Consider the following 26,474-nt stretch of genomic DNA (forward strand, 5'->3'; position numbering starts at 1 on the left):
ATGGCAGAGCCATCGCAAAGAAGCCGAAAGCGAGTAAACCTTTGTCGGAGGAACAGGGAAAGAGGAAAACAGCAGACTGACCGATTGAGGAGTGTCGTAAATCATATACTCTGAAGCTGTAGGGGGAGCTCTGCAGAGAAACCTGCCAGAAAACAGTGAAAAAAAATGGCCAAAACTGCATAGTTTCTCTTTAAGACTATATGTTTAGTCTATTTAATACCTTGACGGTAGAAAAGAGTTTCATAGATGTGACGTAGCGTAGAAGCGACTGTGAGACTGTTCTCAGCGTCACGGGTTGGCTTTTATGTGAGTGGTTGAAGTAGCACGTCAATAGATGACGGACAAATGGCTTATCCAATGCATATGCAATCATTTTTGATAAGGCCCAGCCTTCTGAAACACCTGTCCAATGGATCGATCCCAGATGGATGAGTGGAGCTAGGCGGAACAAAATACATCTGGCGAGAGTCAGATTAGCCCATTATCACTCACTTTGGGACCTTGCAGTCGGAATTGTCGTTTGTTTATTCAAAGTCTAAAGACTGTCCAAAGTCACGGCCGGCGGAAGGCATGGGCAATTGCCCAGGGTGCCAAACTACCAGGGGCTATAGGTTCTATAGGCTACAACATTGAAAACACGTTGATTATCAAAGAATGGCATAGACAGTTTATGCGGGAGCAGCAAGTAATTAATTTTCAGTGATATCGGTTAAACAACAGTCATGAATGAGACGTTCAAAGCCTAGTGCTGCAGAATACAGAAAAGTGCACAGGTTGAGAAACTTTTCTCCCGCATATGATGAGGGTGCAGATCTTCAGCCTGAATCGCCAGGTTGCTAGCAGTGGAACGTAGCACAGACAATGTAATAAGGTAAAATCTGAATCCAACCATGTCACCGAATCAGGGGAGTAATGAGCTCGTTTCCCAGCAATAAGAAGGTCCTATCGCAGGATGATATGAGACAACGACACACGACGTGCAGTATGTTGCGTGGGAGGGCCTAGATGTGTGTTGTGATTTTGGAAGCACTAGGCTCAATGAGAGTGAAGCTATTGAATTTTCCCCCCAATAAAAATATATTATATATAGGGTGAGTCAGTTTTTCCATAATTAGCAGGTGTAGTATGTTGCTTGGGAGGCCCTAGATGTGTGTTGTGATTTTGGAAGCATCAGGCTCAGCTGAAAGCAGAATGCTCACCGGGATGCATTTTATTTATCCACATATGTACACGGTTCTTTCGTATAAAAAACAGGTTGTAGCTTATTGTCTACCTTACTACGGTTAGATAGAGCTGCCTATTGTGTAATAAAAACGCTTTTGCCTGATTTATTAAACCGCAAACTGCAAATCTGCCAATTTCTGTCTAACTTTACCAAAGTGGGAAACATTGGATAAGTCCAATGTTCCATGAACACTAACCTTGTGTCTCTTCTGATTGTGCTGAAACTGAGAATCTGTGTTTCTTAGTGCTATGTTTATGTCTATGTTTAACTTCACGTTTATGTCTGTTCTGTTTACTAGTTCGGGGTAGGAACGGTTTCAAAATTAAATAATCAAATAAAAGCCCCCCAAAACAGATTTTGAAATAAGGCAAAAACATAACAAATGCATAAATAGTAGGCCTAATATAATTAAATTGAATGAAATTGAACCGTGGCATTAAAATCGACCTGACACCCCTAACCAATATCAATATACTACTGGATATATTGGAGACATGTGTTGTGACATACAAAATGTATAAAAGACACTAGAAAATGTAATGATGTCTATTCACATTTTATTAAAGCATGTGTCAGTGTAGTGTAGATTGAAATCTAAATCTGGGCATGTCAATGTCTACACATAACTGTTAGGCACAATAAAACCTTATTTGATTCCACTATTGTTCATTGTCTGCGCTTTGCAAACCCCTTTGCCCGTCACCTCAAAGGCAGAACCCTTGTAGGTAGCAACACATTTGGCATCTGTTTGAAGGTCAGGCTGCACTTGCTCCCACACTTTCTTCTTGGGATTCAGTTCCTTATCTGGATCACCTGACAAGAGATGGGCAATAAAATGATGAACATGATGAACTTACACAATTTCTAAACCTGACAAACATTTTAAATTGTGGATATCTACATGTGTTAGTCACACGTGCCTGGCTCTATCAGACTATTATGTGTAAGCTGCAGGGCCGTAGTCACCATAGACATTGGGGACACGTCCCCCCCCCCCCCAATATTCAAATATGACCAAAATGTCCCCCCCAGTATAGGGACATAGAAAAATAAAGAAAAAAAATAACAATGCTATAGGCTACTATAAGAAACCAACAAACACCACAATCTGAAATGTAATCAAACATAAATAACGCACAAATTAGTAGCCTAGTAATGTTTCCAGAGAGAGTGCATCCCTGAGGGGTTTGTCCTATAATAATAATAATAATAATACGTTTATTTTATATAGCGCCTTTCTCAAACCCAAGGTCGCTTTACATAGTAGGAAGGCAGGGAAACACAATAACAAACACACAAGCAATACAACAGAGACAAAGGCAGGGAAATACAATAACAAACAAACAAACAAAACAATACAACAAAGACAAGTTATCTGTAGGAACTATGTGTTGGGTGTGGAGGAGAAGTGATCATTAAACAGAAAGGTCTTGAGATGTGCTTTGAAGAAAGGAAGAGAAGGACAGGCACGAAGGGGTTGGGGGAGGGAGTTCCAGAGTTTGGGGGCCAAGGCACTGAAGGACCTGCCACCCAGGGTGGAGAGTCTGGAGCGGGGAATAGCCAAGAGGTTTTGGTCAGAGGATCTGAGTGAGCAGGAAGGAGTGTAAGGGGTCAGGAGGTCGCATATGTAGGGGGGAGCAAGGTTGTGGAGGGCTTTGAAGGTGAGTAGTAGTACTTTGTATTTGATCCGCCGAGCGCCGATCTAGCAGAGAGGAAGGGTGCAATGTTACGGAGGTGAAAAAAAGCAATCTTAGTGAGTGATTTGATATGAGGATCAAAGCTAAGGGTGGAGTCAAGCTGAATGCCAAGGTTTTTAACAACAGGGGTGGAGTGGACAGATGAGCCATCAATGTTGAGAGTGAGATGGGGAGATTTGGTGAGGATGCTTTTAGGGCCAATCAGCAGAATTTCGGTTTTGTCTGTGTTGAGCTTGAGAAAATTGTTTTGCATCCATAATTTTAAGTCAGAGAGGCATTCAGTGAGGGAGCGTGGTGGGGGGTCAGAGGGAGTGGTAAGATAGAGTTGGATTCCATCTGCATAGCAGTGGAAGTTGAGACCGTGGCTGCGAATAATCTGGCCAAGAGGGAGGATGTATATGAGAAAGAGGAGGGGCCCAAGTACAGAACCCTGGGGGACACCACGAGTGACAGGGGAACTTGGGGGACTGATGTGGACCAAGTGTTACAAACTGCTTTCTGTTGGTGAGGTATGACTGAAACTAATTGAGGGCTGTGCCAGAAACACCAATAGCAGACAGACGGGAGATTAGAACATTGTGGTTGATGGTATCGAAAGCAGCACTAAGGTCAAGGAGAATGAGAATGTTAAGTGAACCAGAGTCAGCAGACAGGAGGAGGTCGTTAACTATGCGTAGATGGGCAGTCTCTGTACTGTGACATGAGCGGAAGCCAGATTGAAAGGGCTCATACAGGTCGTGGTGGTTAAGAAAGGTGTGTAGTTGTGAGGCCACCACTCTTTCCAGTACCTTGGCCAGGAAGGGGAGGTTGGAGATAGGGCGGTAGTTTATTAGTGATGTAGGGTCGGAGTCAGGTTTTTTGAGAATGGGTGTAGCTGCAGCAGTCTTTAGGGCAGCAGGCACCACACCAGAGTTGAGGCAGGTGTTAACAATCAATGTAATGGGTTCAGACAGGGATGTGGAGCAGGCTTTAAGTAGAGGGGTGGGGGCAGGGTCAAGCTGACACGATGAGGAGTTAGACTTAGTAATGATGTCAGTGATGGTGAGGGAGTCAGTAGCGGTGAAATGAGAGAGCTGAGGGCCCAGAGAAGGAGGAGAAGAGGAAAGAGAGATAGCATTGGGGTTGAAGGAGTGGTAGATTTGGCTAATTTTATCGTCAAAGAAGTGTAAGAAGGCCTGGCACTGCTCAGGGGTCTTAGGACAGGCAGTGACAGGGGGTTTTAGGAGTTTGTCCACAGTCCTGAATAGGGTTTTTGGCCTGGACACAGAAGAGGTTATGAGTGATGAGTAGTAGTTTGAGCGGGCAGCATTAAGTGCATCCCTATATGTCTGAATATGTTCGGTGTAGAGCATGGAGTGAATTGTAAGGCCAGTTTTCTTGTATAGCCGTTCAAGACGGCGGCCAGCGGCCTTTAGTTGCCTCAGCTCAGGGGTGAACCAGGGGCATGTACGGTTTGCTGGAACAAGCCTAGTCCTGACAGGGGCTAAGCTATCAAGCAGGCTGGTCAGGGTGTCATTGTACATAGCAACCAGGTTATCCGCGGACGAGAGCTCGTCCAGGTCAGACAGCGGCGAGGCCTGTATAGAGGCAGCAAGCATGCTGTGGTCAATTGACCTGATGTTACGACCTGTGATAGTTGTTTTCTCTAAAGAGGGAGGAGGAGAGATCATATGAAAACGGCATACAATGAGCTTATGGTCAGAGACACCAGAGATGGAACCATGCTGTGTCAAACTAAAACAGTCCAATACAGAGTTAAACTCTGAGGTGTAGGAACAATTAGTATCCACATGAATGTTAAAATCCCCTAACATAATCATAGCAGAACAAAGGGTTTTGCGTTTTTCGTAAGTGGCGTGCGATATCGTGCGCATATCCAAGCTTTCATTTACTGCACCATACTGCGGTGCGGTAGGCATGTCAACAATATTGCAAAAGCTACCGGTACAATTCTCATAAAACTTGTTGGAAAGGTGTAGCACAGGCTAAGGAATCCCCATTCATTTTTGGAGCCGATCAGACTCAAGGGATCTTTGAAGCATTTTCCATATTGTAGCCTATTTTCTTGCAATGATAGCAAAAGTGAAACTTAGCCCTTTTAGTTTAAATGATGAATTTGTTCATGCCTGTGTCATTAATTTCTTTCACATGTCTTACACCATAAATAATGCATTTATATGCTAGTAGTAATGTCAGAAATTAACCTGTTTATAGGCCTCTTAGAAATGGTTGTTACATTTAGATGCGCACTCAATCGCCCATCCATGCAGGCAAAACGTAGGACTCAAATGTGACTAGTCCGACGGCACACAACTTGGGAAAAACGGTTACAATGCACTGACGGTGATAGCCTACAGTTAATGTGAATCGCGGACAATAACCAAACTCCATTCACCAAAGTTTTGGAAGAACTAGGCTCAATGAGAGTGAAGCTATTGAATTTCCCCCCCAATAAAAATATATTATATATAGGGTGAGTCAGTTTTTTCATAATAAGCAGGTGTAGCATGTTGCTTGGGAGGCCCTGGAGTGTTTCTACATGTTGGCACAAAACGTAATTTCTGTTAGAAACCAGGCTATAATGCATGGGGTAACGTGGGGTGAGTCAGAGAGAAGAGGGGCCTGTCTTAGTAGCCTATTCCTGAATCCTGTCCCTTTCAAACTACATTAAAATTGAGTTTTAGCCGCCAGCATAATAAAATCAAAATACAAATACAAAATCTTGTTAGGCTATAGGTCCAAACCTATAAGCCTTAGTTTTTTAAAAAAAAAAACCTTCAAATGCCTCAAAGAGCCATTGCATTCTGTGTAATATAGAGGTTAACAGATACTCTAGTTTGTAATTTATTTTAAAATATACATTTTGGAGACAAATGGAGTCATACCACAGGTCTATGTCCAGGGATGGATTACTGAATGGGTCTGCTGGGCCCAAGAGCTCAGGAGGCCCTGAACCCCAAGCCTTTGCTCAGGCGGCCCAAGCCTCTGCATGAAGTTGCTTTTTCTCCACCCTTCTCTTCTCTTTCCACAAAACTCATCAGAAGTCATCATCATTTAAAGGATCATTTCTTTTAAAAATCTTACGGGGGAGCATGCCCCCGGACCCCCCTATCTTACCTCGGGGGGGCTTTTTGCATCTGTGCTCAGGGGTTCATAATCCATCAATGCCTATGTCTGTCAAAAGTTTGGAATACCCTAATTGACTGACTTAACTAATGACTTGTTTGTGATTTTTAGTAATATTTTTTTTTCATGGCAGGAAATGCATTGAAATTCTGTTTGGGGGTCCCCCAGACCCCACCACAGATTTGGTCCCCCCCAATGTTGACATCATGACTACGGCCTTGGTTAGCTGATGATGGACAGTGCAAGATGTAAGGTGTGGTTGCTTTCCACCTTTAGAATATTCAAGTCACAGTGTTTCCCCTACTATGTATTCAGCAGTGGCGCAGCGCCGCCACTGGATTTTCAGCGCCACTGCAAAATTTTCACATGATCAGTAATGTCACAACATTTAGGCCTACATTGTAAATAGTCATCTTTGAAATTGTTTTCTGAAAGTCATGACTAAGTTCAGTGCATCAAATCCTGGCTTAGCCTCTCATTATTCAGGACATGTAGGACATAAAGGTTACGTTTCAGGCGATTACAAAACTGAAGACAGGCCTGCAGCAGCCCATATGTTCTGAAGTAGCCTAGACATGGCTAACATTACGGCTACAGCCTAGCAACATCCCATCCATCGGATCGCCAAACTGTGCCCCAGTAAAATCTCAAGTCTAGGTTCAACTAGCCTACATTTCAAGCGGAGTACTCATCACACAGCATTCCAATGGAATTAGCGCCAAGTGGCTGTGATAAATGGTTCGCGAGAATATTAACATTAAACTTAGCCTACATGAAATTTAAAGCTGCAGTTGGCAAGTCTGATAGATTGAGGGGACTAAGCCAAAATTTGAATGTTTGCACTCTCATGCCCCTCCCCCACTACCACCGAGCACCCTCTCATTGAGTTTGTGCTCGTCAGTGCTCATCAGACTGCACTAGACTGTGATTGACAGTCAGATCTCACACAGCCCTGCTCTGATTGGACCAGAAGAACCGGGAGCTGTGGATTTTTGCAAAACAAATAACAGGCTCTAGGTGGAGGTAAAAATGTGGGTTTTTTTTCTAAAACCGGCTGATTTATGTTGTTCTGTCGGAACATAGTGTTGGTTTCAGTGAATATGATCAAAAAAATCTTGCCAACTGCAGCTTTAATCATATTTGCATTCTGCACACAGCTCTATGCACCCATTGCTCTCTGTGAAATATCTGAGAAACTCTTCACTCAACACATGGCAAACCATATATCACAATAAGCAGCAGACCTTCTCGAATATGAGGATGTAAAGCATGTCTCTGTACAATAAGCGGTTCCTGAGTAATCAACTTTTCTGCACATTTCTGCATGGTCTCCAATTAAGGGTCTAAATTATAACATATTCTAAAGTAAACTATCATGTCAGTACATTTTTGTAAATTGCTTAGCCGTAGAGTATCCCACCATCATGGTTCTTATATGGCCAGATTCCAGACACTCCCACTTACACGGATAGGAATATATAATTGTACTGGGATGTTTGACTTTAATGCAATACAAATATTATTTCTTGATAATAATCCTAACATAAGACATGCAAATATACACATCACATCATACTTTCCCAGATATGGGTAGCCCAGACTGTCCTGAAATAGGAAGACATAGCATCTATAGATGGCCATTACATTACAATTATATTTACTATAGCTGAACAACACAGGTGACCACTTCTGCACAATTTCATGGAGTGCTGAAATGCAGCCTACACTATTTTTGACTATTTCTGAACTGTGGAAAAAAAACGCTTCGTGGTTGTGAACTTATTGCAGTTTCATCAGAACTATTCCACCTGTGTGTGTATGGTTAAAATTCTGAATGGCAAAATAGTTTAGGCTACAGCAGAAATATTTTCATCCATAGATAAAAATAAGCAAGTCTAACCTCTGAATTTCTTTTCAAAGCGCACCAGATTGATGCATTTAAACGTTAAAATAATCAACATTTTCTTCCGGGGGCATGCTCCCGGACCCCCCTACTGTGGTTTGATTACACCTTACCACACGTAACAGCACCGCTGCTGAAAAAAATTCTAGGGGAAACACTGGGTCATATTATTTACATGTTATTTTTGGCTGATAATTAAAGCCTGCAACAAAGCCTTTTCTTTTATTTCAGCGGCTTTTCAGAGGCAGGGTAATGGATACCAAGTTCTGTAAAATCATTACCTGAGAACCCTTGGCAAAGAACTTTGTCCCCAGGTATAGCTCCTGCAGGAGGATCCAGTATCTCCACTTTGTCAGGTGAGCTTGCGCACATAACCATGGCCTGGGACAGCACTCCTCTCATCTTGGCAGGTTTCAAGTTGCATAAGAGGACAACCATTCGGTTTTGCATCTAAAACATATTTTGGAAAACATTAATGCAAGAAAAATGCAAGGGCCAAAACAAAGTAGTCATACAAAGTGACATGAATCTGACTGCTACACAGTAGAATATTCCACCTATTCACTGACAACATGTCAAAACTGCTAAATGACTTGCAGTTGCATCACATGACCATGGCCCTTCACAACCTACAAGTACTCACAGTTTTTATTTTATTACACATGTTGGGTACAATCAGTGCTTAATTTTCAGAAGCACTGAGAGGGTGGTGCTCCGGCAGATCCATACATTCTGCATCTAATCATAACCATTGTTATCAAAATTGGTGAATAAAACCCTGACTTGGGGGACAGAGTTTGATTTGCAAGTTAATTCCGAACTATAGAAAACTGTACTTTCAAATATTTAGACAAAAAAGCATAAAACAACTTGCCACTATAACGTATGTATGGCGCTTGAATTCCACAATTTGACCTGTTCATTGATCACAAAATACCTTTTGTTTATCTGAAATTGTTGTGGAGTGTTTACTTTTCACAGCCATTTCAGACATTACTGCACAGATTTGTGAGTAGTAGCCAGCCTCAAGGATATGTCGATGTTGCCTTCAAAAACTACCACTATGGGGGTAGTTCTAAGATATCTTAGAAGGCAGGAAAAGAGAGTTAGATTGGTTTCGAACAGCACTTGTTGCCCCTGTTAGATATCTTAAAAGGCAGCATTTTTTACTGTTTCGAACAGAGCCATTGTGTGCACTGTACTAAGGGAGCACAATTCACAAAATGTCACAATTCAATTTGATATAGATTTTTATGCTCAATCACACCTGTTGTTAATCCTTATTAGGGCCTTACCCCCGATTCCTTCCAAGGACTCTGATGAAGATGTGACTACATTGAAACGTTAGTCAAAGTTAATAATGTTCTGCACCTTTTAGTAAAGAATAAAGAAAATTAAGAAGACATCTGAGCTGCACTGGCGTCTCTCCTTCTCTCTAAAGTATCTGTCCTGGCCTGGTTGCACCGGATTGTCGCTAAACGACAGAAGCGTGGAGAACCCTCCTTTGTCTACTTTTTCTATTTTTCGTATTGGTGTGAATTAATGTGTAGATCCGAAGTTGAAACGGTAGGCCTAGCTGTGACATGCAGTCACCTGACATCACCATCAAATGAGAGGATATTTCAGAACTATTGACGTGGACAGTTAAGAGCGTCTTAAGAGCAGTGCACGCACGTTCACTATGTCGAGCATGTTCGGGAAACAGTTGAAAAAACCAAACGAACGATCGTAAGATGAATCGTAGAAACCCACGTTAGTGCGTGTATCCATCGTTATCGGGAAACGGGGCCCAGGGCTGGTTTTAGCCTAGGCTACTACATTTGGGTGGGCTGGTAGTTTTGGGTGGGCAAAATAGCAAAGCGGTCAAATTGGATCAAAATTGACATAACAAAACACAAAAAAAGCGTGCTTCCTAAGTCGAGTTGCTGCAGCCAGTATTTCTGATTCAAAATAATTATTTCAAATACAAAATAGTATTTTGTCATTTGTATTTTATTTTTTTTGAAGAAAATGGCTTTGTATTTTGTGTCAAAATACTGTAAAGGTGTATATTTTTGTAGTTTAAAAATACTGTCAAATATTTTTGGTAAAACCAATAGCAGAGGTGAACGAAGTAGCCCGCAATTCCTTTACTTAAGTGAAAGTACAGATACACCTTGTCAAATATTACTCCAATACAAGTAAAAGATGAAGGTGCTGCAAGTACACGGATGGTGCACTCATAATGGTAAAAAAGTTTGCCCTCAATGATCGCATGACCATGATGAAAGAACACTAACCGATTTTGTTAGTTATTATATTGGTATAACACATGACTGGACATTTTTATATATTGTAAAAAGGGGGGGGGGGCATTTACGTTCAGTTGTGAAGACCAATACCCTATTTTGAATGACAAAACAGCTTTGGGGTGTGTAACAGCTTAGAATGGCTTACAATGCAGTGCAGCCAGCAACATATTTGGGGACATTGAGCACTATGGCTCCAGGCATCCCAAAGTACTTGGAGGAGAATGCACTGAAGTTCTTGAATTGTCAAGGACCAGTTGGGGCAGTTTCATGTCTCTGTTGCTGAGATAGTTTCGATCGTCAAAAGGTCAGAATTGCCAAGAATCTTGTAGGGGCTGTTTTTAAAGAGTAGAGATTGTCTGTGCTGTGGGGGGTGAGACAAGGTTCTTATGTTTTACATGATATCTCAGCACCCAAAGTTGTTATAAATCCATAGTAGCACATATATTATCATCTAATGTTGTGATAGACCTTCGTATGAACGTGTGTTCTATAGATATAACCTATTGAACTTCCATTTGCTATTTATGGCCTGTAGGCCTCATTGACCTGAGCTCATGCAAGTCAGTAAGGGGAAGATTCTATTGGGGAAAGGTTCCAGTGGGGGCTGGCATAGAAGCAAAGAGGTTTTAATGTTAAATGCCAAACAGCTGAAAACACTTTTAAAGAAGTTTGTAGGCAGAGCGTCAAGACAGCAGGTACTGTAGATGAACTAAGTTGCAGCACAGTTTTTTCAAGGGTTTGGCCATCATAGCAGTAAATTCAGATAAGGAGGCTACATTTTGTCTAGGCCTGTGGTGAACTCTAATATTTTCAATTTTGTGATGAAAAAAAAGAACCAACGTCATTAAACATTTTTGTTGACTTGAAATCTTGAGGTAGCTCTGTTGGGGAATTTGTTAACTTATCAACAATGGCAAAAAGAGCATGGGAGTTATTAATGTGTTAATAATGTTACAATTAATGAAGAATGCCTGGCCCTATACATAGCTCAGAGTTATAAATGTCAAGTCTCTTTTTGAAGATGTCATATAGTTAATCTGAAGCTTAGAGTTTCTCCATTTACGTTCAGCTTTCCTACATTCTCCTACATAGTTTTAGGTTTACTGAAGTCTTTCTAACCTTGGCAGGTGCTATTATACTATATAGAGTCAAGGACCCTGAGAATATTAGAGCTAAATTGAGTAAGATGGTCTTCCTGCACACATGGTGTCATAGCTTCATAGCTAAGGCTTCCATAAAAAGAGTGCTGCTATTCTCATTAATTTATTTGTGGTAATTTGATGGTTTTACTGTAAAATTCACTATGATAGCTCATAGTAACACTGTCAACTTATGGATCTTTTACAGTTCAACCATGAAGTATTTATTAACAGTTCTACCATGACCGCTTTTGATGTGTTCATGATAAGTGATAATGGATGACACTGTGTTCTTTAATCAAAAGTTTGTTTTTCTGTCATGTTGTTAAACTTTAGTCGATACAAGTAGCCTAACATGTGAGTAAGTAAACATAGCCTATTTGATGACCACATCAAACATGACATAGGCTTAAAAATAGAGGTAGCACAGGAATGTGAAGGATATAAAAAGAGGGAATTCATGTTTTATTTCATACAGTCTGGTATTATCCCAGAAATGTGATTTACTTTTGAAGTTGAAAATGTTTAGTTGAACTGTAAACTTCATAGTAAACCTCATAATTATGAAGACCTCAGTCTGACTATAAACAAATTCCAGTCAATCATCATCTTTACTTATTAACTGTAAACTTTAAGGTCCGCATCAGACGTGCGACCATGAAGTTCATAGTAATGGGAGAGTTCATAGTGAAGTTATGATATATTCATGGTCGAACAGTAAAGGCAATGGTAGAACTATAACAAATTTAAGTTGAACTGTAAATTTCATTGTTTTACTGTGAAATTTTACAGTTCATTTTTTCCTGGGGCAGGCTACGATATAAGATCTAAATTTAATTTAATATTGTTGTAATGGTAGGATAACTACATAGTTTACACAATAATTACACTGTGTTATAAATATTGTATATCAATGCATTTATTGACTGTCAATTACCCAAAATCGTGGCTCTGTCTATCATTGAACAGTAGCCTATTTAATGCATTCTAATCCATTGTCAATCACTTCCGGGAACTTTTTGAAGTTTACATGAACCACGTGACCTTAACGAATTTTAAACACCCATTGTCACAACTCTACCTTTATATGGCTCTGGGTGAGGTATACAGTTTATTAATTCAACAATGATATCGGATCGGTATTGGATATCAACCGATACACGAAGCCCAGGCATCGGTATCGAGACTGAAAAAAAGTCGGATCGGCGCATCCCTACTATTGGGTTGATATTTTGTTTTATTTAAAAAGAGAGTTTTTTTGTCATCCCTACTGTCAAAATAATTTCAATGTGTGCTGCATGAAATGTTAATAAAAAAAAAATATATTGATACCTGATCTAGAGGAATATGCTTGACGAGCCCACTGACAACTGTACGGGGAACAGGCTCTCCAACATCCACCTTTTCCACATAAAGTGCATCAGCATCTGGGTGCTTCTCAGCAGTGATGATACGGCCAATCCTCAGATCAAGACGCGACACATCCACTTTTAACTCCTCAGGCACCTGAGATGACATTTTCTTGTCTTGTTTTTCTAATGTGTGAAGTGCAGACACATGAAAATGTATGAGATCCTAAATCTGTCATATTCAAGAGGTCAAGCATTTTTGTAACCGATACTGATGCACTGTTTCAAAACCATTGCTACAATTTACCCTTTTTCTCTGGTTTCTTCTTTTTGCCCTCTGAATCCTTCACAGGTAAGCTTCCGCCAGAACTAGTATGAGCAGGTGGAGCAGATGCAGGGTGGGAGGCTGGAGGTTTGGAGGCATTCAGGGTAGTAGAGTGCCCTGCAGGCATATCTACCTCTCTCCCTGTAAGCATGAGACACACCCACTCAACAGTGATGGGACCCTCAGGTTACCTTTTACACAGGATGTGACATTCATCACAGTACTTGGTAAATGTATAGTATGGAGGACCGCAGGTGTCATTGAAAAAGTAAGAAAATATGTAATTAAAGGTGCTCTAAGCGATGCTGAGTAACGTCACTTCTGTTGACTTTCAAACAAAACAGAGAGCTAGCTCGCTACTTCCTCCCCTTCCCTCCCGTGCTGCTCCTGTGCAATTGAAACTCTCCTAAAGGCGCATCTTGTCTGTGATTTGCTGGAACAGTTTGCTATGTTTTTATGGGCTAGGTTTGCCCAGGTTGTTTTTGTTGCTGTTTTTGGAGCCTGGGCTGTCCACAGAGATCATGTTTTTTACAGTGTATTCAGGACACAGACAGCTAGCGGTTGGTTAGGTGATGTTTGCAGTGACAAAATGTTTTAGGATAAAAAACGCATGACATCGCTTAAAGCACCTTTAATGTGCCATTGTAAACTGTAATGAAAAGAGAAATTATGAAAATAACTTGTTTAATCCATCAATAAATACTTCTGATTTAAAAAGGGATTCACAAAACCAACATAAAACACTCAATAAGAAATTAAATTGCAATGTAAATGAATGATGGAATTTCATAATATTTATAATTAATATAATTTATAATAATATAATTAATAATATAATATTCGGTTTAATAAGAGAAATAAATAATTAGGGATGTGACATGATCTCGTGCCACGAGATCTGGCGATACAAGAACATCCCAATATTTCTCGTCAAGGTAAAGATCTATGTTGTGCGGTCTTGTGTAGAAGTATCCAGCTTTAGCTAGCATGACTGACAAGTCTGACTAAATTAGCATAGAAGAAGCCCCAGGCACTATTACTTTTTTTGTGTAGCAGCATTTTGGATACCTGCTGGAAACAATAATACCAAAGACCTTGACTACTAACAAGAATAGTAATTTGTTATGATGGGGGCAAAACGGAGTCTGCATAAGTGGGAATGTCACCTTATGTCACTAAATAAACTTTCTCTCTTAAAGCTACATTGTGTACTTTTTTTAGTTAATTCTTAGCAAAAACCCATTTGTTCTTTCAAAAATATGTGCTCATTCATGTGTGATTAGTAGGTGGAAATAATTAAAGTATTCTCGTAAGTGTAGAATCTGCTATTCCAAATACATACGCGCGAGTCGCGCGAATGGCTGAATCCATGTTGCGCCTCCATCTTTGAAATACATTCGCCAACGAGGGACATTCCTGGAATTCAGCTCCGCCTTTCACGCTTGTAGGCAACACTCATTGCCTGATTAGTCTACTCGCGACTGCCCGGCAGATTTGAAAGTCTGTTGCAGATGGAGGATTACATATTCTCGAGGACATGAAAAGGAGTCGCCAAGGAAGCGAAAAGGAGAATTAAAACGACAGACCAAAGTCAATATTGGAGTGGCTTTTCTAAGATGGAAAGCTCGTGAGGAGCAAGGATTTTAAAAGGGACGCCGAAGTTGACTGCTTTCTCCTCGACAGGTAATTCGGCCTATTCGTGTAAACATACAGTCTATGGTGTAAATTCGAAGTTTTATAGTTGCTTGGCTAACTATAGCAATTTCATAAAGAAGAAATACTTTATATTTACACCACTTCCTTAGGTGATACTATTCGCTCCCATGGATTTGACCATCACTGTTATGCAGACGACACTCAACTTTACCTGTCTTTCCCACCTGATGACTCTAGTGTTTCCCACCGGATTTCTGCATGCCTTAAGGATATTTCAGCCTGGATGAAAGATCGGCACCTTCAGCTTAATCTCTCAAAAACAGAGTTTTTGGTGTTTCCAGCTAAAACAGCTATTCCCCAACAGATTAACATCCAGCTTGACTCAACTTCACTGACCCCAACTAGATCGGCACGAAACTTGGGCGTTGTAATTGATGACCGACTTAACTTCTCTGAGCATATAGCTTCTATTGCAAAATCATGCCGGTTTATGCTTTACAACATTAGGAAGATCAGACCTTATCTGACACAAGATTCCACACAACTTCTTGTTCAGACCATGGTCATCTCTAAGCTGGACTATTGTAATTCACTGTTAGCTGGCTTACCCGCTTGTGTAACAAGATCATTACAGCTGATTCAAAATGCTGGAGCACGCCTGGTCTTCAATCAGCCAAAGAGGACACATGTAACTCCTCTCCTAGTTACTCTCCATTGGCTCCCTATAGTAGCCAGAATTAAATTTAAATCTCTCACTTTGGCCTATAGGACACTAACTAGATCTGCTCCTAGTTATTTTAATTCAATAATCAAGCCTTACATCCCCAACCGCCCACTGCGGTCTTCTGGTGAGCGTATGTTGTGTCGACCAGTCATAAAAACTGGGTCTAATTCCAGACTCTTTTCTTCAGTGGTTCCATGTTGGTGGAATGAACTGCCCAGTGGTCTCCGTTCCTGTGGTAGTTTTGGGTCGTTTAAGAGGGGTCTAAAGACATTCCTATTCAACATATACTTAGTTGTTTAAGCGCTTATGTGTTATGGTTTATATAATGTTGTTTTATTTTAATTGGGCTGTTAATTAATTTGACATTATTGTTTATTATTGATATTCTCCTTAATGTAGTCTTAGCATGTTATTGTTTTATATTATTGATTGAATTGACATTATTGTTTTTATTATTGCCTTTCCCCTTTTTTACATTGCTTTTTTATTAGGCTATTGATTGAATTGATATTATTGTGTACTACAACTATTCTCCTTACTATATTTGACCTAGATTTTAATCTGTTCCCTGTTCATTTTTAAATATTATGTCGTTGTTTTGTATTTATATGTCGCTTTGGACAAAGGCGTCTGCTAAATCCATAACCATAACCATAACCATAACCATAGCATGGTTGTCCATAACGCTAGAATGACGTCTGGTTCCCAAAAAAACGTCCCCCTGCCACTTAAAGAACTCTACATCGAAACCGTCTGGGAACGTCCTAAGAACGTCACAATAATAGGTTATTTGCACCACAGGGGACGTTCTAAGAACGTCCTGGGAACCTAAAATTTCTAGCTGGGCTTTTCCTCGCGTCGATGAAAAAGGATTGTCTAGGCTACGTTGTAACAAAAATGTGCTATGACTGATCACAGGCAAAGGGCACTGCAAATTGTAGTTATTTTTCATTGCTTTTGCTTTGTAGCCTAAATGTATCCTAATCTGATAATGGGTAGCCAATTCCAAGGGTGACGTTCACATCCTGAGGCCTGTCCTGTAGTCTTATTAATTGTAGACGTAGCCTACTAATTACTAAATTGTCTGAAAGTTTTTCACCATATGAGTGTAGCCTACACCTCAGAATGGGGGAAGGGTAGACTAGTCCATTACACTTGTGAATGGAGCAAGGTAGACCAGCCAGCCCATTGAGACTGATCAATGAGGGTCTAAGTCATTATCATGCAGAACAATAAAATACGGACAGAACTGCTTTGATTGAACTTTAGTCAATGCATCTACCAAAATACATGTTTCTTCACGGTCATAAAATGAATGTACGTTGTTTGTGGTTTAAGTGAGACATTCTAATATGTACTGCTCTTTTTTGTCCAGCTATGAGAGAGAACTGGGAGCAGTCACATCAACACCAATGAAGGGAAAGCCCTCTAGTATTTACTACTCCAGAAGTGTCCAGCATTTCTAATGGGACAGACAGGTCAGTCACGGCATGAAAACAATTGTTGATTCTATGTGATTGTTGCTTGATAATAACTGAAAGTATATTTTTAATAACATGGTGTTTACCATTTTATGTACTGTCATATGTTGTGAAACGCTCTGCTTATTCATTTCAGATGAGCATGTTGGCGCAATTGCAGAAGCCCCTGAAATTGAGAACCTTGAACAGAGGTAACCCATCAATGCTCATAATGTCTATACCCTAACCCTACATGACATTCTCTATTGTATATTTTCATGATATAAGCATTTATATATATTTTTTACAAAGCCTACATGACATGAGCATCGTGGAGGATGTGGACGAAATTCAATGGTCTTGTTATGTGATGCACATGCATGCCTTCATTGTTCCTTATGTAACCTTGCCTGTAACTCAGTCTAGGCAAAATAGCACTATACAGATTAGTAACAATATGTTGAACTATATAAAATGGTGTGTATGTCTAACAACACTGCATGTCTTCCACAGGATCAGCTTTCCAGGAGACTGCAAATTTAGAATGATGGCCCATGTTTCTTCAAAGGCACCATACAAAAAGGAAGGGTTAATTTCTGTAAATAAATATATTGCAAATAACATTGTTGACCATGTTACTGTCATTTGGTGTTTCAAAATGGTATTTTGGTATTTACCACAGCTCCTTTTTTAATTATAAGTTTGTGGATGTAATGTATAAGAGGTACAGCATGAACAGTCTCTTATCAATTCTAAAAGTTTTTATTTTCATGAAAGCAAAATATAACGATGTACCGGTGTAAAATAAATTAAATACAGTTTTAAAAGGAACAGGCAGTACAACAACACTAATACAAAACTATTTACAATAACACAACATTACAACATTATAGGAAAATTCCAGAGATGTCCCTGAGGGTCAGGGAATTTATCCCTTATCCTACACACACAGCTTGGGATCACTCTTCTATTACCCTGTCCTAGAGACCCATGCTGCCAGAAAATGAAATGTCTGTAGGTAGCATATCTGAACTCTATTGTCATCACCTGGCTCTCTTATGGCGGCCTTACATTGTACGATTTTGGTCTGTTTTCACAGTCGGCGACAAAATTTCCAAAGTCGGACAGAAATCATGGGAGTTGTACTGGAATCGCGGCGCGCTCCCGTCAACTAGATCGTTAAGTGTAAGGTGCCAATCTTAGCGGTTTTAAGTCAGTCGGAGTCAGTCCTTTTCTAGTTTTGCCGTTACGACAATATCAAACATGTTTGATATTATCGCAAGTCTTTCTAGTCGTGGCTCATGCAAATAGTGACGTGAACTATAAAAACCAATAGTGACCTCTCTCCAACACCAAACAGGAAGGGGCAAAGTAGGCGACAGCTGTAGCCTATGATTATTTGTTATTCTTATAATATTTGTAATTTCTTATACATATTGAGTCGGCTCTTCCACGTGACAGAACGACTCTATATTGATGTCACGCATGAAACAATGCTGCAGAAACATGAAAATACGACTTTGAGTTTAGTATGCTATAATTTCGGTTCCTGTTTATCTATTGCACGATGGGTAATAATTTAAAGGAATCTAGTTGCAGTCTTGTAAATAGTGACCCTGCAAAATCCCTAGTCATTGCAAAATCATAGTCTGTGACTTAAAACTCTACTACTTGTCTTTAGATGTGAGAGGGTCTGAAACTGTAGTCTTTCAAAAATCTTTTCCAAATCCTTGCAAATCTTTCCAAAGTCTGTCAGTGTAAGGAGGGCTTTATATGGCCTAATGCTGTGATGTCTGATGTACTGCCTGTGAATCTGGAGAAAACCTTCATCTAGGCAGTAGGCTACTTTGTGAAGTGAGGCAGAAGGCTCACACAGGTGGCAGGGTTTTGTCCACAGCATTTTCTCTCCCGATCGGTTGGCATGTCTCTGCAGTGTGTACAAGTACACCAAGGCATCCCTGGCACAGGTGGGGGGGACGACATGTCTGCACTGATGCAACAAACACCAGACCTGGCTGCCTCACTAGCAACTGTGTGGTGAGGTTCCTGTGCTCTTGCAGGCTCATTCCATCCACAAGTCTCTGAAGAAATAAGACACAATAAATAAGATCAGATAGGCTTGTTTAGGTAGCAAAGTTAGATTGTTAGCAGAATAGTAGTAGTACTCTGTCATTTTTCAAGTGTTCACACAAAATGATGAAGAATACTATGTGTATGGACAATGAAAAGGTGGAAATGTTGTGTAACATTTTCTATAGACCATAATGTAATCATATGTGTCGTGATTTCACTGGCAGACACCTCATCATGCAGTTGACTGGCAACAGCTAGAAATTGCTACATATAAACAATGGAGATACAAACAGGCAGGGAAGCTACACCAAGCGCGTAACTGAAGCGTTCCGTTCACAACGTGTAAAATCAATTTTAGAAGAATGGTCTATTTTTCTGGTGTAGCCATAGTGGCAGCATACGCAACGCAAACGAACGTGCCTGGTGCAGCTTCCGAGCTAATTTCGGTGTCATTGACATTGATACTGTTAAGAGAAATATTAAAAAAACAAACCTCCGTTGCTTCTCTCCTTTGTCTTTGAAGTTCTTCCACTCTCTCCTCGTCATCTTTGGAGTCTTACTTTTTCTTTGCCTAGGAGGTCTCAGCGATCCTCTGCCACCGGCTCTTGGCTTTTCTTTACCTTTCCCTCTTCCTTTACCTTTCCCTCGCACCTCCGTTGCATCGACTGATCTCTGACTCTGCTCACTGAGAAAAATAGTAGGCTACGCTGTAAACATGGCCTTTACACTATTAATCTCGCACATACAGAATAACGATAGCACTGATACTGTACTAACATTAGCATGCATTCGTTTGGGAACCTGATAGCTGATGCTAGCAATGAAATAGTAGCCTACCAAAATAACGAAAACGTAAAACTATTATTCACTTTACATAGAGGTCATAACCAACATGTTTACTGGCTATATAACTAAATGCAATGTCTAATTGTTTTCTAAAGTAACCTCATCACTGGAAGGAACACTGGACGAAGTCGTAGGCCTAGTACTGGAAGCCATGTTAACCTTGGCATGAAACGGCCACCGTAGGAGTTAAAATGCGCTCGGAATGGGAGGGGCTAGAAAGTAATATTCAGTTGGTTGTCATATAGAATTTCACCGCTAGATGGGAGAAGTTCTTACACAAGGTAGCTTTAACAAGCAATAAAAGCAGATAAACATAATTGAGGTTACAGTATTATTGTCTATAATCATGTATGATACCAATTAATTATTCTTTAGGACATGGAATGAAATCATTTAATTAGTCTGTGAAACGAGCTAGCTAGCTAGATAATGCTAGCTTAAAAAGCTATACAAGTGGATGGCAATAGCTATGGCTATGCGCTAACAAGTGACTAGCAGTTGAGGGACTTAAACTTAATATACTGTTGCATGTTCACTAAAGTTGGATATAGCAACAGATGGATTAATGCGTCATTTACAAGCTGTTTTCATAATTTCACTTTTTAGTACTGTTTACGTTTATAATCGTGCACAATTGTCATGTTTTTTTTATATTCATGTCATTTCCCTTAACTGTGCTACTTCTGATGGGTGAGCTTCACAGTCAATCAGGAGTGTTGTGCTTCTGCTTATTAAACAAAATTGCAATAAGTGTACAGCCCTAGAGTACAGAAATGTTCATACAGTGTATGCAGCTTGAGAAAGAATCCAGCAAATGTTCTGCACTTCCAGACTCGAATGACACTAGTGCTTGGTAGAAATGTCTATGAGCAGCACTATACTTTACACAGCTTGCTAGGCACACAGAAGGTCTCAGACAGAGAGATATATTGACCTACAACCTACCTGCTTTCCTGTCCTTTTCCAGAAGTTGTCTCTTTATTTCCTCAATGCTCTCCTTCAGTTTGGCATTTTCAACTTTTAACTTCTTTTCCTCTTGAACAGTGACCTGAACAACTGGAAATGTAAAGAAGTTATCTTACACTACAAACAACTCAATATTGAATGTTTAACTGTACTGAGGCGCATCGACTTAAAGCAGCAATAAAGACTTTTAAAAACGATTTACCTTAAAATTTCCAAAATCATTTTGATGGCACATAAACTCTTAATAGGCCGAACGGCACTTCAGCCCCACTCTGAGCAGGACCGCGTCGCTTGTATTAGGATTAAGAAAGTTTCTTATAGCGAGTAGGAGACCTGAACACCTCCCACCACTAGAAGGCTCACAGGTGGAGTTAGCCAGCTAGCGATGTGCATAGAGTAAGCCTACAAACGAGGACAACAAATGTCTGATTGTGAAAAGTTGTTGATTCCTCAGTTTATGTTCGTAAGCCAAGTAATTCAAGTAGTCAGCGGTTTAGCCAGTGGGTTAGCTATTGTTATGCCTACTGGCTTCAACAGCTCTCATGCTATTAGCCTACTATTCTTATTCTGTTTCAAGTGCTTGCAAAAAGAATGACTGTCAAACCACAACACATGTCTGATTGTGAATGTGTAATTTACTTCCAGAGCAACAAGTTCTGAAGATATAAGCTTCACTATGTCACTGCATAAGTCACCGTTATGACTGAGTGGCAAAAACACGAATAGATTTGCAGTATTCCATTTCAATCTCCAGCAAAAATCAAAATGGGAAAGAGCTGCTTTGCTATAGTGTACAAATAAATACTTGCATGGATTCTGAGCTCTCTCTACAGATTGCTCTCCATTCATTCCCTCTATTATGATTATAGTTTGTTACAGAGACACACATTTATTGGGCTGTACAGTGGTAACAGTGCTTCTCAACTGTAGGGGGACCACAAGAGCAATTCTTCTTTAGTGCTGCTTTCAGTGAAGTGTACACCAGTCTCTTACTCACTAGCTTTCTCCTTCAGAAGGTGAACCTGCTGCTTCAAGTACTCTATGAGCTTGTCTGCTTCTGCCGCTCTTTGTTCCAGACGCAGTAATGTAGATGAATGACCTGCCATTTTGCTTAAGGATCGTGCAATGTACCTGTAAAAGAAAGCAAGAAAGAGATTACACATGAAAGGAATCAAAATGTTGCGGTATGTGCAATATCTTTTTTTTTTCATGTGAGCACAGCTTAAAAGTAAAATTTAGTGGCAGATTTGAATTCATCTTGATTTCCCCTTAGCAGCATTACAAAAAATGGAGAAAAGCAAGAGCTGTATCTTGGGAAGTGTCAAATTGTGTTTAAGTTGGGATATTCCAAAGCAGCCATGTGCATGTGATTGATAGGGTGTGTGTGTGTACTGGCATGCACTGCACATTATTCCTATATAATTGTAGCCTAGAAATCTAGACGCACCCTAGCGGCGGCAAATTAATTTGCTCAGCCTGTACGTCTAGTATCGAACCATAGGAATTTCTTTTGGCTTAACACCGTGGATGTTATCCAATCACAGCGTTCTATTTCGTTACAGTCTTAAGGCGGGCTTAACAGGATAACGACAGTCCTGTGACGGTGAACAACAAGGAAGGTGGCTATGGCGAACGAAGAGCGGTTGTTTGAATCGGCGTTGGCGTCAACTTTGGAGGAGTTGGACTTGTGCTTTTCTTTGAAAGTTGAGCAACACAATGCACTTAAGTCATTCCTTTCTAAGGATGTGTTTGCCGTTTTGCCTACCGGATACGGATATGGTCGTAGCGCTGGCCTATTGCATGCCTAGGCAGTTTGAAAGACAATTCTCTGCCCGCCCCTTGGATTAAGCGAGGTGAATGATTCGATGCCAGACTATACATCTCAATGATATAGGATGGCCCCGCCAGGCTAATATAATTGGACACAATGGCATGGATTTTTTCCCCATGTCTTTCCCAAGTTAACAAAGTCAATAGAAAATCTATTACTATTTCTTGGCAGGAATGAACAGTCATAAACACTACTTATTGATAGGGGTGCAACAGTCCATAGATTTTATTATTAGATTGTTATTTTTGCACCAACATTTTCTCCACATGACATTTCTCTTCTCTTCGAAGTTGTAGTTGCAGTCCACCTTGTGTATGAGTGTTTACACATCTGCTTTGATTGAAAGCCGTATTTGGAATCTCAAGAAGCAATTATCTTCAGCCTACTGCAGGATTCATTGTAAGCCTATTCAGCTTGGGATGGCAGTTGCCAGTATGAATCACCATTGCAACCATGCAGTACTGGTTCCACAAACACATCAAGGCCATTACTGAAGGTAGCAGACTCCTGCTAAGTAAATTCTACTTTCTTGTTGTATTGTTTTTTCCTGTTAACTGTGTATTGTGGCTAGACAAGATATGTGCAAAGCAGAAGAATTGATTAACAAAATAACAGATGCTTTTCAGAGCATGTTCAAAATTAGAATTAAGAAAGCCCATTCTCAAAATATAAAGGAGATCTTGGAATATGAAAAGTTTCTCTAATGGGTTCATTGTGAAGTGGAGTATTTTTTATATTAATATAACATTGACCATCTCATCTAAGTTTGCCATTCAATGCTATTTAGTGTATCTTCTATGCTATGGCAAAGATATTTGAACTCTTGACTAAACTAATATTGTAATCCACAGGGTTGGGTCAGATTACTTTGAAATGTAATCCATTACTGACTACAAATTACATGGCAATTTTTGTAATCAGTAACGTAATCAGGATTACCAAAAACATGTAACGTAATCTGATTACTTTAGGATTACTTTTAGATTACTTCAATAAATATGTCCCTTAAGTAAAAGACACCACCACTGAATTGATGAAAGAATTCTCATTCTATTTTTCTGTTTATTATTTCATTACATCTAAGAAATCTCTTTGCTCTGAGTAAAGCATTCCTGTGTGAATTAACTGATCTTTTCCTCCAAAAATCTTAATGTAGCCCTTGTTTTAGTGTGAAGGGAATATTTTGTATTCATATTTTATGTGAACAGTTTAATGATTCAAGTCTTTATGACTTGAAGACTGTATAGTTCTTATGGTCATTTGTGATTTTGTACCCATGTGTACCCTGTGTATGTGTCTTTGGTCTGTATGCAAGCATCATTTGTTTTATCCTTGAATTCAGTGAAAGCCTTGTAGGCCTGTAAGAGGCCTTTTGTTCTTCAGATAGGTGTGAAATGCTCCCCACTGGTTCCTACCATTTGTCCACCTCTGTTCTGTCTTTGGGTTAAACAAAGACCCTGGGTTAAACCTTAGCTGAATCATATGTTTGTGTTATTAACTGTAAATGTATTCATGTTTGGTATCATTTTTATAGTCTCAGTACAAGGAGTACAATGAATTAAGTGTAAGAATGTTCAAAACATCCTGTATAACATTTCTACCTGAGGAGCCTGTCTTGTATGTTAAATAGTAAGTGGGTGTGTGTAGGTGTGTGTAGGTGTGTCTGGGTGTGGCTGACGGAAACGGCGGGAAGAGATAGCCAATCAGAGGACGTTGTACCTATGATCACCACGTGAACCACACCCTTGCAAATTGAGCATAAAAGGCCAGCCTCTTCCGGTAGTCTTTAGAAGAGAATATTGAGAATCTGGTGAAACCCATGATGGGGTGACACAAACATGTACTTTTCTCCCTTGAGGGGCACTAGGCCCCTCATTGAAAAGAATAAAGCCTGGATACTGACTTGCATCGTCCTGATTGAGTCTCAACAGAAATATGGTAGTAAAAATATACTATCAAGTGTTACCATTTACTTTGAGTCACCAGGTCCCATTGTCTGAAAAACACCCAAAACTAATACATTTCTATAGCTATTCTCCACTTTGGGGGTGGTATTTTGGTGGTTGAAATTTTCCCCATCCCAAAATTGATCACTTGATCACTTAGTCATGGATGCAATGAGCAATGAGAATTGCTCTAAAACTTAAACTGTTTACCATGTTGTTAGTCGCTTTGGTTAAAAATGAGTCAGCCAAATGTAATGTAATGTAAATGTAATGGATGTGATCATGGATCACTATTCTCCAAACATGCACAACTCAGCTTAACCTTTATAAGGGCACACCTGGACAATGAATTTAGCTTTCGCTGGATTTTTTTGACCCAGGGACATGGCCTGAGATTGAATGACACCATGTCCATTTCAATTGTGGGGGTGAGAAAATTATTTCTTTGGGATGTTTTTCAACCAGGGGAACCTGGTGACTTTCTCAAAGTAAACGGTAACACTAAAACAAGAGGCTACATTAAGATTAGGAGGAAAAGATCAGGCAGTGTGCCGAGAGACCTGCCCCAATAGTAAATAAATTAGTAAGTATACTCTTTTGATCCCGTGAGGGAAATTTGGTCTCCCAATCCGCGAATTAGTGAAGCACAGTGAACACACAGTTAGGGTGAAACACACAATGAGCACACAGTGAGGTGAAGCACACACCAACCCAGAGCAGTGAGCTGTCTGCTACAATGGTGCTCGGGGATCAATGAGGGGTTAGGTGCCTTACTCAAGGGCACTTCAGCCGTGGATGTGGGCATGGGAGAGCAGTGCTCAACCACTTCCCCCGCCCACATTTTTTCTACTGGTCGGGGGATGGAACCGGCAAGCCCGAAGCTTGTCGAATTAAAAGATAACTAGGCTATCATTAAAAAGTTGCATTGCTTGCATGATAAAATGTAATCAGGTAATCCCCAACAATGTAACTGTAATCTGATTACACAATTTTTTTATTGTAATCTGGGCTGATTATAGTTACTTGATTTTTGTAATCTGATTACGTAATCCAGATTACATGTAATCCGTTACTACCCAACCAGTCGAATGTGTTGTTTTTGAATGTGAAAATTCACACTCAAAAATTCACATTTTCTGAACAGAAACCTGAGCAATGGGCAAAGTCTTAGGACATACCACTCTTTATAAAATGTCTCCAAATTGCTACAGCGGATTTATGGTATTCTTGCTGTATATATATCGTACAAAAATCTCGCTTATTATCAAAGTGACATGGTCGCTTTCAACATTCACCGGCGTCAGTTTGAGCACATTTTGGAAATATCACGTTCGGGATGAATGGAAGTCAATGGGAGCCGTAAATCGAGAAATAACGGTGACCAAAGAATATTTCTCCGGATAGCGTGACAGCGGTCTACTGACCCCTGCTTTGTGGAAAGTGACTAATGACAAAAGCAGGTTAAAACTTGAGTTTGTATAGCCAACATGGAGCTAATGTCTACACAGGGGACAGCTTATGTCAAGACATTGGAAATAATGGGCTTGAGAACGTAGCGGTGCCCTTGTTGCGTAGAAAGCCGCATTTCCTCTAACGTTAAAGAGTAATCAGCAAGCTATCTCGATTCAACCACAAACAAGTTATATTACCAGACATAGCCAATACCGAAAGATAATCTAAGTCTATGACAGTCTTAAATATCATAAATTACTCACATTTAGGTGTTAGACACAAATGCGCTGGATAGTTCAGAAGGCAGTTTACTCTGCCATGCGCATATTCACCCCAACGGAAGCAGTAAGTTACACATTTGGACAGGTCACCAAAATAAGGGTCTGACCAGAGAATTTCTAAACGGGCTTTTGGGGCTGACGAGACTTTTACTCCGACAACGGCTCTCCCTGGCCTCTTAGCAAC

General features: G+C 40.2%; 1 protein-coding gene and 1 long non-coding RNA gene across 2 annotated transcripts; one reads left to right on the forward strand and one right to left on the reverse strand.

Moving 5' to 3' along the window:
• Positions 1-1,765: 1,765 nt before the first annotated feature.
• Positions 1,766-26,359, reverse strand: aimp1a (aminoacyl tRNA synthetase complex interacting multifunctional protein 1a). The gene is made up of 7 exons (XM_076264878.1): positions 26,273-26,359; positions 21,778-21,911; positions 20,760-20,870; positions 13,038-13,196; positions 12,714-12,916; positions 8,233-8,401; positions 1,766-2,038 (listed from the first exon to the last, which is right to left on the reverse strand). Coding segments are annotated over exons 1-7 (945 nt in total). The 5' UTR covers positions 26,275-26,359; the 3' UTR covers positions 1,766-1,871.
• LOC143101719 (uncharacterized) lies at positions 15,956-17,513 on the forward strand. Its single transcript, XR_012982517.1, has 3 exons — positions 15,956-16,913; positions 17,053-17,107; positions 17,409-17,513. It is a non-coding gene; the product is annotated as an uncharacterized LOC143101719 (long non-coding RNA).
• Positions 26,360-26,474: the final 115 nt, after the last annotated feature.

This window comes from Alosa pseudoharengus, unplaced genomic scaffold, assembly GCF_046254945.1.
Source record: "Alosa pseudoharengus isolate Yale_2024_CS ecotype anadromous, Long Island Sound unplaced genomic scaffold, YU_APseudo_1.1 YU_APseudo_1.1_scf_4, whole genome shotgun sequence".
NCBI classification, from domain to species: Eukaryota; Metazoa; Chordata; class Actinopteri; order Clupeiformes; family Clupeidae; genus Alosa; species Alosa pseudoharengus.